At 41.3% G+C, this 11,761-nt stretch overlaps 1 protein-coding gene across 2 annotated transcripts; it reads right to left on the bottom strand.

The window, feature by feature from the left end:
• Positions 1–956: 956 nt before the first annotated feature.
• Positions 957–9,817, bottom strand: LOC144307994 (uncharacterized). Of its 2 annotated transcripts, XM_077888108.1 has the most exons (6): positions 9,716–9,817; positions 4,869–4,981; positions 2,709–2,749; positions 2,127–2,219; positions 1,434–1,865; positions 957–1,308 (listed from the first exon to the last, which is right to left on the bottom strand). In XM_077888108.1, exons 4-6 carry the CDS (start codon positions 2,204–2,206, stop codon positions 1,224–1,226), a joined length of 597 nt encoding a protein of 198 aa, XP_077744234.1. In that variant the 5' UTR covers positions 2,207–2,219; positions 2,709–2,749; positions 4,869–4,981; positions 9,716–9,817; the 3' UTR covers positions 957–1,223. The 2 variants fall into 2 exon arrangements, with proteins under 2 accessions (XP_077744234.1, XP_077744235.1); XM_077888109.1 differs by lacking the exons at positions 2,709–2,749; positions 4,869–4,981; positions 9,716–9,817 and having other exon boundaries at positions 2,127–2,327.
• Between the last annotated feature and the right edge of the window lie 1,944 nt (positions 9,818–11,761).

The raw sequence follows: 11,761 nt of genomic DNA, 5'->3' as shown, positions 1-11,761 counted from the left end.
GAGTAAATGGACACAGGGAAAGGGTCAAGGGAACCTCAAATTTTCTGTATTATTTTTACTCTTAAAAAAGACAGTAAATAAACCCAAATGTTAAAATCATTCAACTCTGAGTCATGGAAACATTGGTGTTTATTATATTTAGTGCCTGTGACAATGTAGGTACTCAATAAATATTATTTGTTGAATGAAGGTGGCCTTCTGCTTTAAAAATTTCTCCAACAAATGCACAAAATTCTCAAATTAACATGAAGTGCTACAAGAGCACAGAAAAGGGAATGGATGTTTTGTTCTATGTAGAGTATTTCTACCACCATACATGAGCCATATGGAAAATACAGGAGACAAGCTATAATCCTATCTCCATCTTACTTTAATGCTCTAAGGTTCTGGGTGAGTATCCAGAAAATAACATCGGGCATTTAGTCCTTTCAAGTAACTATGGAATCCTCACTTTTCCCCTCCAACATGGACACTGGGTGGTGCTGCTGTCCAAAATTACTGCTCTATAATGGATGTATTACTTCAATCTATAGACAGGTATTTAGTGTTGCCTGTGGGCCAAGCAAAGTGCTAGGGATTGAGGAGATATAGATGAATAGCCTCAGTAGATCCTCCTGTGATTACCCTAAACTGACTACTACCATGTTCAGTGGCTGAGAAAATTGAAAATGTGAGTTTTATTTTTTTATTTTATTTTTAAAAGATTTTATTTATTTACTTGGGAGGGAGAGAGAGAGAGAGAGAGAGAGCGAACAGGGCAGAGGCAGAGGGAGCAGCAGACTCCTCGCTGAGTAGGGAGCCCCATGAGAGGCTCCATTACAGGAACCTACGATCAAGACCTGAACCAAATTAGATGCTTATCAGACTGGGCCACCCAGGTGCTCCCAAATGTGACTTTTATAAAGGAGAGCACCACTGTCACAGAAATGCTCAACTATGAGGGTGAATGACTCTGAACTGCCCACCCTCTCAATGAGCTCCCCTCCTCCATGACCTGGTCAAGGATTAGAACAGATGCCACTGAGCGTTGCTTCCAAACCATTGTGTGGTTATCACAGCGTACTTAGGCTCTCTGGCTATAAAAAGTCAGTTCCACATGTTGGAAGCTAACTGGGAAAGAAGTGTTTGCTTATTTAGAGGTCCCAGTTACCTTGGAGAAGTGAGAAAACTTGGGAAGAAGGGAAGTGGATCCTCAGCACAAGAATAATGGGAGAGACCAGGGTCTATGTAGGCGGCTCTGTTATGACATCATCAAGATACTGAGGCAGGGGAGAGGTCTTGAGTAGAGGTGAGACCAAGGGCTCAAGCCTACAAGACAAAGCAGGGGGTAGGGGCGAAGGGGCGGGCCTGGGATCCATCAGCCAATCATAGATGGCTGGGGCGTGGCCTGACCCACAGCTTATCACCGCAGGGTCCCAGGTGGGAAGGCTAACCTCGTCCTGTGTGTGGAGCCGCGTGGGTCCGAAGTTCGGCTTTCTTTTGTCTTCAGGCCATCAGGTGAGGAGGACATGTGGTCCTGCTGGAGCCAGAAGACTATGGGGACAGGAGGGCGCAGTGGCTGCGGGGCCGGAGCTGACGGTCTCTCAGGAACTGGAGGAATCGGGTTGGGACTAGCGTTTTGTGACTGCGCCTCCTGGAGAGTCCACGTTTTTGTTTTCTGCAGCGCCGCCTTCTGCGCTTTACAGAGTCCTCGCTGGGTGGGTCCTTGGAAGGCCCAAAAGGGCGGCCCCTCAGAACTGCCGGTACACTGTGGCTGCCAACTGGAGGATGGGAGGACGAGGAGTTTGGGGGGTGCCCGGAATGGGCCGTCTGGGGCCCAGCCCTTCGTGCTTTTCCTTCTTGTGGTCAAAAGGTGGGCTTCGCACCTGACAACAATGATAGTTACCTTAAAATGTAAGCAAACTGCTCCGGACAAACAGGCCCATGCACCCAGCCTTTTATGATTTGTTGGTCCCTGTTTCCCTCCCTCTGGAGATGGGCATCTGACAGCTCATTAGGGGAGGGTCTTAGGGTGACCTTGATGGAAGGGAGGCATATTCAGGACTTCTGGCTGCTTGGGGGCCTCACCATTCTGCTCTGGGCACTAGATGTGCCTTACCCCTACCAGGATGGGACCAGGCACGTACTGGACAGCTCGTTTTCCAATCTCTGGGGTCTTCTGTTGTCTCGGCTCGGAAAAATCCAGGATGGTCACAGGGCGCCTCATTTCCTAACCTCTCCTTTTTCAAAGAAAACATGATGTAATAAAATCAACTCTATTTGGCTTATCCTATTCTGCTGAAGTCATTTGGTCTGATCCTAATTAGCTGTGCCTTCTTACAGCATTTACAAACCGGCGCCATAAGGAGCTATTATGAGACATGTAATTAGTTACAGCTGGATTAAATACCCTCCCTCTCTTATTGTAGCTCCTGAATCTGCTATCTTTGGGCAGATAAAGTAGAAAGAAACTAATAACAACTTATGCTACTCTTTTTTATGTACTGCTTCCTACTGCCCAAGAAAAATACCCCCCCCCCATTAATTGAATACAAAGTGAATTTGCTCAAATTGATGCTATTTTCTATTAAACCTGGATTTTAGAGCATCTTGGTTTGTAGTGCATCCTGATTCTGTGGCTTTTACTGCCTATCAGAAATGGGGCAGTGGGTGGTCCTGTGAAGATGGTGAAGTAGGGAACGTCAACTCACCTGGCCCCACCAACTTACCTAGGTAACTGTCAGATCATCCTGAACACTACGAATTCGACCTGAGATTTAAAGAGAGAACAGCCAGAATGCTACAGAGAGAATGGTTTTTGCTTCTAGCAAGGGATTAAGGCAGAAATAAATAAAAAAGAGGGATCCCTGGGTGGCGCAGCGGTTTGGCGCCTGCCTTTGGCCCAGGGCGCGATCCTGGAGACCCGGGATCGAATCCCACGTCGGGCTCCCGGTGCATGGAGCCTGCTTCTCCCTCTGCCTATGTCTCTGCCTCTCTCTCTCTCTCTGTGACTATCATAAATAAATTTAAAAAATAAATAAATAAATAAATAAATAAATAAATAAATAAATAAATAAATAAATAAAAAAGAATCCAGTAGGAGAGGGACACTGCGAGGAGCTGAGCTGAGGCCGGGAGGCGAAAGCCTCCAGGAGAAGAGAGACCAGCCCCAGAAAAGTGGGAACTTTAAAAATCTGCACTAGATTCTTCCTGGACGGAAAAGCACTTAGCAGGGAAATCAGGCAGAGTCGCAGGAGGGGCAGTGAAGCCTCCAGTTTCCCCGAGTCAAAATAGAGGAAATGTGCCCTGGGGGAAAGCACTCCACAAACTGGACCAAACTCGGTAAAGGGCTACAGCGTGCAGTTGACAGGACATTTGGGAGAAGTCACTTGGTTCGGTGGGTGGCTCGGGATGGAGGTAACTGCCCTGCTGCCTCTGGGGGCCATGAACCTGGGAGCGCAAATCCAGCAGCACAGGGCCCCAGATCCCAGGGCACTTGGTGGACACAGACCATGATCCTGTACTCCCCCCAGGACAGGGGGAGACAGGGAGGGCACAGGACAGCAAGGACTCTCCTGCCCCTGAGTACCCCCAAGATGTGTAGATAAGGATACCTGCACCTGCCCCAGGAGTATCTAGGCCAGTGTGGACTTGGAGACTGCATTAGTTACTAGTGGGGAGCTGACTCCAGAGCTGGAATTCTAGCTGCTGCCAGTGTTGTTGTTCCTCCTTGTTTCACCCTGTGCCTGGGAGGGGTGGGACCACCAGGGGACAAAGGCCTCACAGGATAAACAGCTCCAATTGAGCCTGACACCCAAAGGGGGCAGACATCTTCCCCAGGTACACACACCTAATAATCCGCACAGCAGGCCCCTCCTACAGAACACCAGCTGCAAGAACACGGGAAGAGCAAGTTCTTGACCAAGCAGCACTGGAAAGCTCCAGGGAAAGTCGAGGGATTTATACTATATAGAACTAGAGAGCAACCCTTTTTTTCTTTTTTTCCCTTTTTACAGTACAACTCGTTTTTATATCAGACTAAAAATTTCCAATATTTTTTTCTCTATTCCCACCTTAACTACAATATTTTATCAGCTCTTCATTTTTAAGTTTCTTCCTTTTTGACTTTCATATGTATACAATTACATGTCTTAGATATATTTTCCACTTCTAGATTCCCTTCAACATACTCAATTTAATTTTGGGAGATATACGAGATTTTTGTTTGCTTTGTGTTTTTTTGTTTCCTCTGCCTCATTTTGTTCTGCAATGGCAGAAGTTAATACCTTCTGAAACACGACCAGCATGCACCCAGAACCATGTAGTATACTGTGCTGGTTCATTCTGTGAGATTATATTCTCTCTTCATTCCCATCGGGCCCCCTTCTTTTGTCTCATTTATGTTTTGGTGGTTCAATGTTCGGGCTTTCTGCAAGTACTGCTGGTTTATATAAATTTGAGACTAAGCATCTTCTAACATACAGAACTTAATATACTCAGAACCAAGAGGATTGCCCTCTAGGACTCAGGTAGACTACATTCTCCCTCCACTACAACTTTATCACCACCACCATCTCCCAGTCCTCCCTGCTTTTTTCTTCTCTTTTTTCTTTTTTTCCTCTTTACTTTTGCTTTCTTCTCTTTTTATTCTTTCTTTTTTTCTTCTTCTTTAGGATTCTTCACCTTTTATTTATTACTACTTTATTTAAAATCTTTTTTTCACTTTAGTGGTCCTTTTGTTTCTTTTGCTATGATCTATATTTTCTGGTCTCTGACCTTGTCAGAATCATCTAGGGTGAAATTTACTCAGGTCAGGGTGGATGTGCTTGACTCAGCCCACTCATATAGCCACACTGCACCAAGCAAAATCACTAGAAGGAAGAACTCACCAGAAAAGAAGGAATCAGAAACAGTACTCTCTGCCACAGGGTTACAGAATATGGATTACAATTCGATGTCAGAAAGCCAATTCAGAAGCACAAGTATAAAGCTACCGATGGCTCTGGAAAAAAGCATAAAGGATTCAAGGGAGTTCGTGACTGCAGATTTTAGATCTAATCAGGCCGAAATTAATCCATTAAAGGAGATGTAATCCAAATTGGAGGTCCTAACAATGAGGGTTAATGAGGTGGAAGAAAGCGTGAGCAACATAGAAGACAAGTTGATGTCAAGGAAGAAAGCTGAGGAAAAAAGACAAAAACAAAATACCATGAGGAAAGGTTAAGGGAAATAAATGATAGCCTCAGAAGGAAAAAATCTACATATAATTGGGGTTCCAGAAAGCACGAAGAGGGCCAGAGGGCCAGAAAGCATATTTGAACAAATCATAGCTGAGAACTTCCCCAATTTGGGGATGGAAACGGGAATTCAGATCCAGAAGATAGAGAGGTCTCCCCCCCCCCCAATCAATATAAACCATTCAACACCTTGGCATTTAATAGTGAAACTTGCAAGTTCCAAAGGTAAAGAGAAAATCCTTAAAGCAGTGAGAGACAAGAGATTCTTAACCTAATATTTCTCCCCGTGTAAGTTAAGAGCAGACCTCTCCACAGAGACGTGGCAGGCCAGAAAGGGCTGGCAGGATATATTTAGGGTACTAAATGAGAAGAACATGCAGCCAAGAATACTATATCCAGCAAGGCTCTCATTCAGAATAGAAGGAGAGGTAAAGAGCTTCCAAGATAGAAACTGAAAGAATATGTGACCACCAAACCAGCTCTGCAAGAAATATTAAGGGGGACCCTGTAAAAGAAAGAGGAAGCCCAAAGAAATAATCCACAAAACAGGGACTGAATAGGTATTACAATGACACTACATTCATGTCTTTCAATAGTTACTCTGAATGTGAATGGGCTAAATGATCCCATCAAAAGACGCCGGGTTTTGGACTGTATAAAAAAGCAAGACCCATATGTATGCTGTCTACAAGAGACTCATTTTAGACCTAAGGACACCTCCAGCCTGAAAATGAAAGGTTGGAGAACCATTTACCATTCAAATGGTCCTCAAAAGAAATCTAGGGGAGCAGTCCTCAAATCAGATAAATTAAAATTTATCCCAAAGACTGTACTAAGAGATGAAGAGGGACACTGTATCATACTTAAAGAGTCTATCCAACAAGAAGACTTAACAATCATGAATATTTATGTCCCTAATGTGGGAGCTGCCAAGTATATCAATCAATTAATAACCAAAGTAAAGGCATACTTAGATAATAATACACTAATAGTAGGAGATTCCAACATGGCACTTTCTGCAAATGACGCATCTTTTAAGCAGATCATCACCAAAGAAACGAGCTTTAAATGATACACTGGACAAGATGGATTTCACAGATACATACAGAACTTTGCATCTGAGCGCAACTAAATACACATTCTTCTCAAGTGCACATGAAAGTTTCTCCAGAATAGACCACATACTGGGTCACAAATCAGGTCTCAACTGATACCGAAAGACTGGGATTTTCCCCTGCATATTTTCAGACCACAATGCTTTAAAACCAGAACTCAATCACAAGAAGAAATTTGGATGAAACTCAAACATGTGGAGGTTAAAGAGCATCCTGCTAAAAGATGAATGGGTCAAACAGGAAATTAGAGAAGAATTAAAAAGATTCATGGAAAGTAATGAACATAAAGATACAACCATTCAAAATCTTTGGGATACAGCAAAAGTAGTCCTAAGGGGGAAATACATCGCAATACAAGTATCCTTCAAAAAACTGGAAAAACCTCAAATACACAAGCTAACCTCGCACCTAAAGGAACTGGAGGAAAAACAGCAAATAGATCCTACACCCAGCAGAAGAAGAGAGTTAATAAAGACTCGAGCAGAACTCAATGAAATAGAGACCAGAAGAACTGTAGAGCAGATCAACAAAACCAGGAGTTGGTTCTTTGAAAGAATAAGATAGATAAACCATTAGCCAGCCTTATTAAAAAGATAACACTCGGACAGCCTGGGTGGCTCAGCGGTTTAAGTGCCTGCCTTCCGCCCAGGGCGTGATCCTGGAGTCCCAGGATCTAGTCCCACGTCAGACTCCCTGCATGGAGCCTGCTCTTCCCTCTGCCTGTGTCTCTGCCTCTCTCTCTCTCTGTCTCTCATGAATAAATAAATAAGATATTTTTTAAAGGGGATCCCTGGGTGGCGCAGCGGTTTGGCGCCTGCCTTTGGCCCAGGGCGCGATCCTGGAGACCTGGGATCGAATCCCACATTGGGGTCCCGGTGCATGGAGCCTGCTTCTCCCTCTGCCTATGTCTCTGCCTCTCTCTCTTTCTCTCTCTGTGACTATCATAAATAAATAAAAATTAAAAAAAAAGATATTTTTTTAAAAAAAGACTCAAATTAATAAAATCATGAATGAAAAAGGAGAGATCACAAACAATGCTAAGGAAATACGAACGAATTTAAAAACATATTATTAGCAGCTATATGCCAACAAATTAGGCAATCTAGAAGAAATGGATGCATTTCTGGAAAACCACAAATTACCAAACCTGTAACAGGAAGAAATAGAAAACCTGAACCAGCCACTAACCAGGGAGGAAATTGAAGCAGTCATCAAAAACCTCCAAAGACACAAAAGTCCAGGGCCAGAGGACTTCCCAGGGGAATTCTATCAAACATTTAAAGAATAAATAATACCTATTTTAAAGAAGAAATAATACAAAGATAAACTCAAAATGCATGAAAGATCTAAGTGTCAGACAAGAATCCATCAAAATCCTAGAGGAGGACACAGGCCACACCCTTTTTGAACTTGGCCACAGCAACTTCTTGCAAGATACATTCATGAAGGCAAGAGAAACAAAAGCAAAAATGAACTGTTGGTACTTCATCAAGATAAGAAGCTTCTGCCCAGCAAAAGAAACAGTCAACAAAAGTAAAAGCCTACAGAATGGGAGAAGACATTTGCAAATGACCTATCAGATCAAGGGCTAGTTTCCAAGATCTATAAAGAACTTATTAAACTCAACACCCAAGAAGAAAAAAAAAACAATCCAATCATAAAATGGGCAAAAGACATGAACAGAAATCTCAGAGAGGAAGACATAGACATGGCCTCAAGCGCATGAGTAAACGTTCCACATCACTGGCCATCAGGGAAATACAAATAAAAACCACAATGAGATACTACCTCACACCAGTGAGGATGGTGAAACTTAACAAGACAGGAAACAACAAATGTTGGAGGGGATATGGAGAAAGGGGAACCCTCTTGCACTGTTGGTGGGAGTGTGAACTGGTGCAGCCACTCTAGAAAATTGTGTGGAGTTTCCTCAAAGAGTTAAAAATAGAACTGCCCTACGACCCAGCAATTGCACTGCTAGGGACTTACCCCAAAGATACAGATGCAGTGAAATGCTGAGACACCTGCACCCCAGTGTTTATAGAAGCTATATCCACAATAGCCAAACTGTGGAAGGAGCCTCGGTGTCCATTGAAAGATGAGTGGATAAAGAAGATGTGGTCTATGTATACAATGGAATATTACTCAGCCATTAGAAATGACAAATACCCACCATTTGCTTCAATATGGGTGGAACTGGAGGGTATTATGCTGAGTGAAATAAGTTAACTGGAGAAGGACAAACATTATATGGTGTCATTCATTTGGGGAATATAAAAAATAGTGAAATGGAATGAAGGAGAAAGGAGAGAAAATGAGTGGAAATATCAAAGAGGGTGACATAACATGAGAGACTCCTAACTCTGTTAAACAAACAAGGGGTAGTGGGCGGGGGTTGGGGTGACTGGGTGATGGGCACTGAGGGGGGCACTTGGCGGGATGAGCACTGGGTGTTATGCTGTATGTTGGCAAATTGAACTCCAATAAAAAAAGATTTTAAAAAACCCCTAAATTCTCAAGACTAAGTATCTTGGCCAGTTGAGGGATAACTGTATTGATGGAACTTTTCTATCTCCTCACTATATCAATGTCAATATGCTGCTTATGATAATGTACTAATGTTCTGCAAGATATTACAATTTGAGGAAACTGAGTAAAGGGTAAAAGGAATCTCTATGTATTTTTTATTACAACTACATGTAAATTTACAAGGATCTTAAAATGAAGTGTTTAATCTTAAAAAGTGAGAGGAAAATAATCATGGTTTCCGATTATCAAAAAAATAGTGTTAACATTCTGTAGTGGAAATGGGGTGAGACAGATTTGTTAACTCAAAAGGAATATTGCAAAATGCTTTTCCAGCCTGTGTGTTTATGAATAAACATATATATACAATTATATATATATATATAATTGTATAATACTACCATATATACCTTTACCATTATAGATATCCTCAGTAACCAGTACTTTCTGCAGATGATCTCATTTTCTCCTTACCACAATCCTCAATCATTTTTTGTCTTTAATTGCCTCCTCAGTAACAATAAATTTATTCACTTTATTATTTTTATTTTGTTATTATTTTATGAATATATATTACACATATATATGTGTTCATGTGTATATGTGTGTCTATGTATATACATTTATAAATATATATATACACATACATATCCTAATAAAAGTACCCACTTACTGAATACCTATTATAACAATGGTTACAGCAAAGAGGCCACAACCTTCAGGGACTACAATACCACAGCTAAAATAACAAGGATCACAAGTCCAAGCAGTCAATGCCAGGCAGTTATCCTCCTAAAACCACCAGCACCAGTCAAACCTCAGCAATCACCAATCCAGTGCACAGCATAGAGCATTTACCTTCCAGTAGAAGCAAATGAGGGTCCAGAAGAAGCCATCTGAATTCTAGGAGCCTTTTCTCCAGTGCCAAGGCCAAATAAGCCACCAATGACTCTTGTCTCCCCACCCCACCCTTCAACCATTTATGTGCCTAATATCATAATAGAATGACTTGGTGAATGGCAAGGCCATTGTGAGAAACTGCTTTGTCAACAGTACAGTCAGAGGGTAATGAACTAAGCAAAGCCGGGTGTGGATGGATCCAATGAGGATGGCCAAACCAGCTATACACAGATAAAGGCCCTACATATTTCCACATATCTGAGCGTACAGTAAGCAAACTGAAAGTACCAGATAGATTTGGCAATAGAGTTTTTCCTCTCACTCTCAACTTAAAACACAATATATGAGTACATCACATTTAATCTAGTGTGTCCCTTTGATGCAGCCACTGGAAGAAATAGGATAGATCTCCACCTATAATTTGATGCAGATATCAAGACTGATGATGCCAAACATACAGCAAAAAGATATGTAAAAGTTTATTATTCATATAATGAGGCTACTAGAGAGAGCATGGTGGAACTCACAAGCATGTTAAAAAATGTATTGAAAAAAATGTATTGAGAAAATAAGGAAAGGAGACTGACTTGGGATTTTTAAGGTATTTAAGGGGTGGGGACAGAGTAAGGATTTCTGTATGTAGGCTCATGTGGCTTGGTTCTCCACCTGGTGCTAAAGAAGGGTGCATTTAAAAGCTTACCAGATATGGGGCAGAAGAGAGAGACAGAGGTGAGGTTTAAAAGTTGTCACCAGTCAAATATTAAAAAAGGGAGCTTTAGCTGATTTTCCTAATACATGGAAACAAACACAGAGGGTTAAACAAAATAAGGAGTCAGAGGAATATGTCACAAATTAAAGAATAGGACAAAATCACAGCAATAGCATTAAATGAAATGGAGATGATCAATATGCCTGATAGAGAATTCAAAGTAAAGGTAATAAAGATATTTACTGGACTTGAGAAATGAGTGGAGGATCTCAGTAAAATCTTCAAGAAAGATATAGAAAATATTTTAAAATAATCAGAAATGAAGAGCTTATTAACTGAAATTAAAAATACACTAGAGGAGATAAAAAGTAAACTAGAGGAAGCACAAGAATGGATCAGTGAGCTGGAAGAGAGAGTAATGGAAAGTAATCAAACTGAATAGGAAAGTTTTTAAAAATTATTTTAAAAATAAGAATAGATTAAGGGAACTCAGTACCACCATCAAGAGTAATAACATTTGCATTATAGGAATTCCAGAAGAAGAGAGAGAAAAGAAGGTAGAAAACTCATTTGAAGAAACAATCACTGAAAAATTCCCTAATCTAGGAAGGAAACAGACATCCAGATCCAGGAGGCACAGAGAGCTCCCAGCAAAATCAATACAAGGAGGTCCACACCAAGATATAATAATTAAAATGGCAAAAAGTGATAATAAAGAGAGAATTTTAAATGAAATAAAATAACAAGAAAACAGTTACGCACAAGAGAAATCCATAAGGCTATCAGCTGATTCTTCAGCAGAAGCTTTTCAGGCCAGAAGGGAGTTTTATGATATATTCAAAGTGCCAGAAGGAAAATAACCTGCAACCAAGAATACCCAATCCAGCAAGGCTATCATTCAGAGTATAAGGAGAAAAAACTTCCCAAAGAAAAGTTAAAGGGGATTCCTGGGGGGTTCAGCGTTTTAGCACCTGCCTTCAGCCCAGGGCATGATCTTGGAGTCCTGGGATCAGGTCCCATATCAGGACTTGCATGGAGCCTGCTTCTTCTTCTGCCTCTCTATCTCTCATGAATAAATAAATAAAATCTTTTAAAAAAGAAAAAAAAAGTTAAAGGAATTCATCACTAAACTAACCTTACAAGAAATGTTAAATGGGGCTTCTTTGAGTGGAAAGGAAAGGCCATAATCAGGGGTAAGAAAATTAAGAGAGGAAAAAAACCCTCAAAAGAACATACAAACATAATGAATGTAATATATTAAGTACTTATAAAACCAGTACAGAGGTTAAAGCACA

This window comes from Canis aureus, chromosome X (assembly GCF_053574225.1).
Source record: "Canis aureus isolate CA01 chromosome X, VMU_Caureus_v.1.0, whole genome shotgun sequence".
Classification (NCBI taxonomy): domain Eukaryota; kingdom Metazoa; phylum Chordata; class Mammalia; order Carnivora; family Canidae; genus Canis; species Canis aureus.
This window is presented reverse-complemented; position numbering and strand designations above follow the sequence as displayed.

Excerpts from the sequence above, each read along its gene's own strand:
- LOC144307994 (XM_077888108.1), bottom strand. The coding sequence starts at position 2,206 with ATGAGGCGCCCTGTGACCATCCTGGATTTTTCCGAGCCGAGACAACAG. Across the intron at positions 1,866-2,126 it reads ATTGGAAAACGAGCTGTCCA|GTGCGAAGCCCACCTTTTGA; the intron begins GTACGTGCCTGG and ends CATTGTTGTCAG. Across the intron at positions 1,309-1,433 it reads GGCTCCACACACAGGACGAG|GCTTGAGCCCTTGGTCTCAC; the intron begins GTTAGCCTTCCC and ends TTTGTCTTGTAG.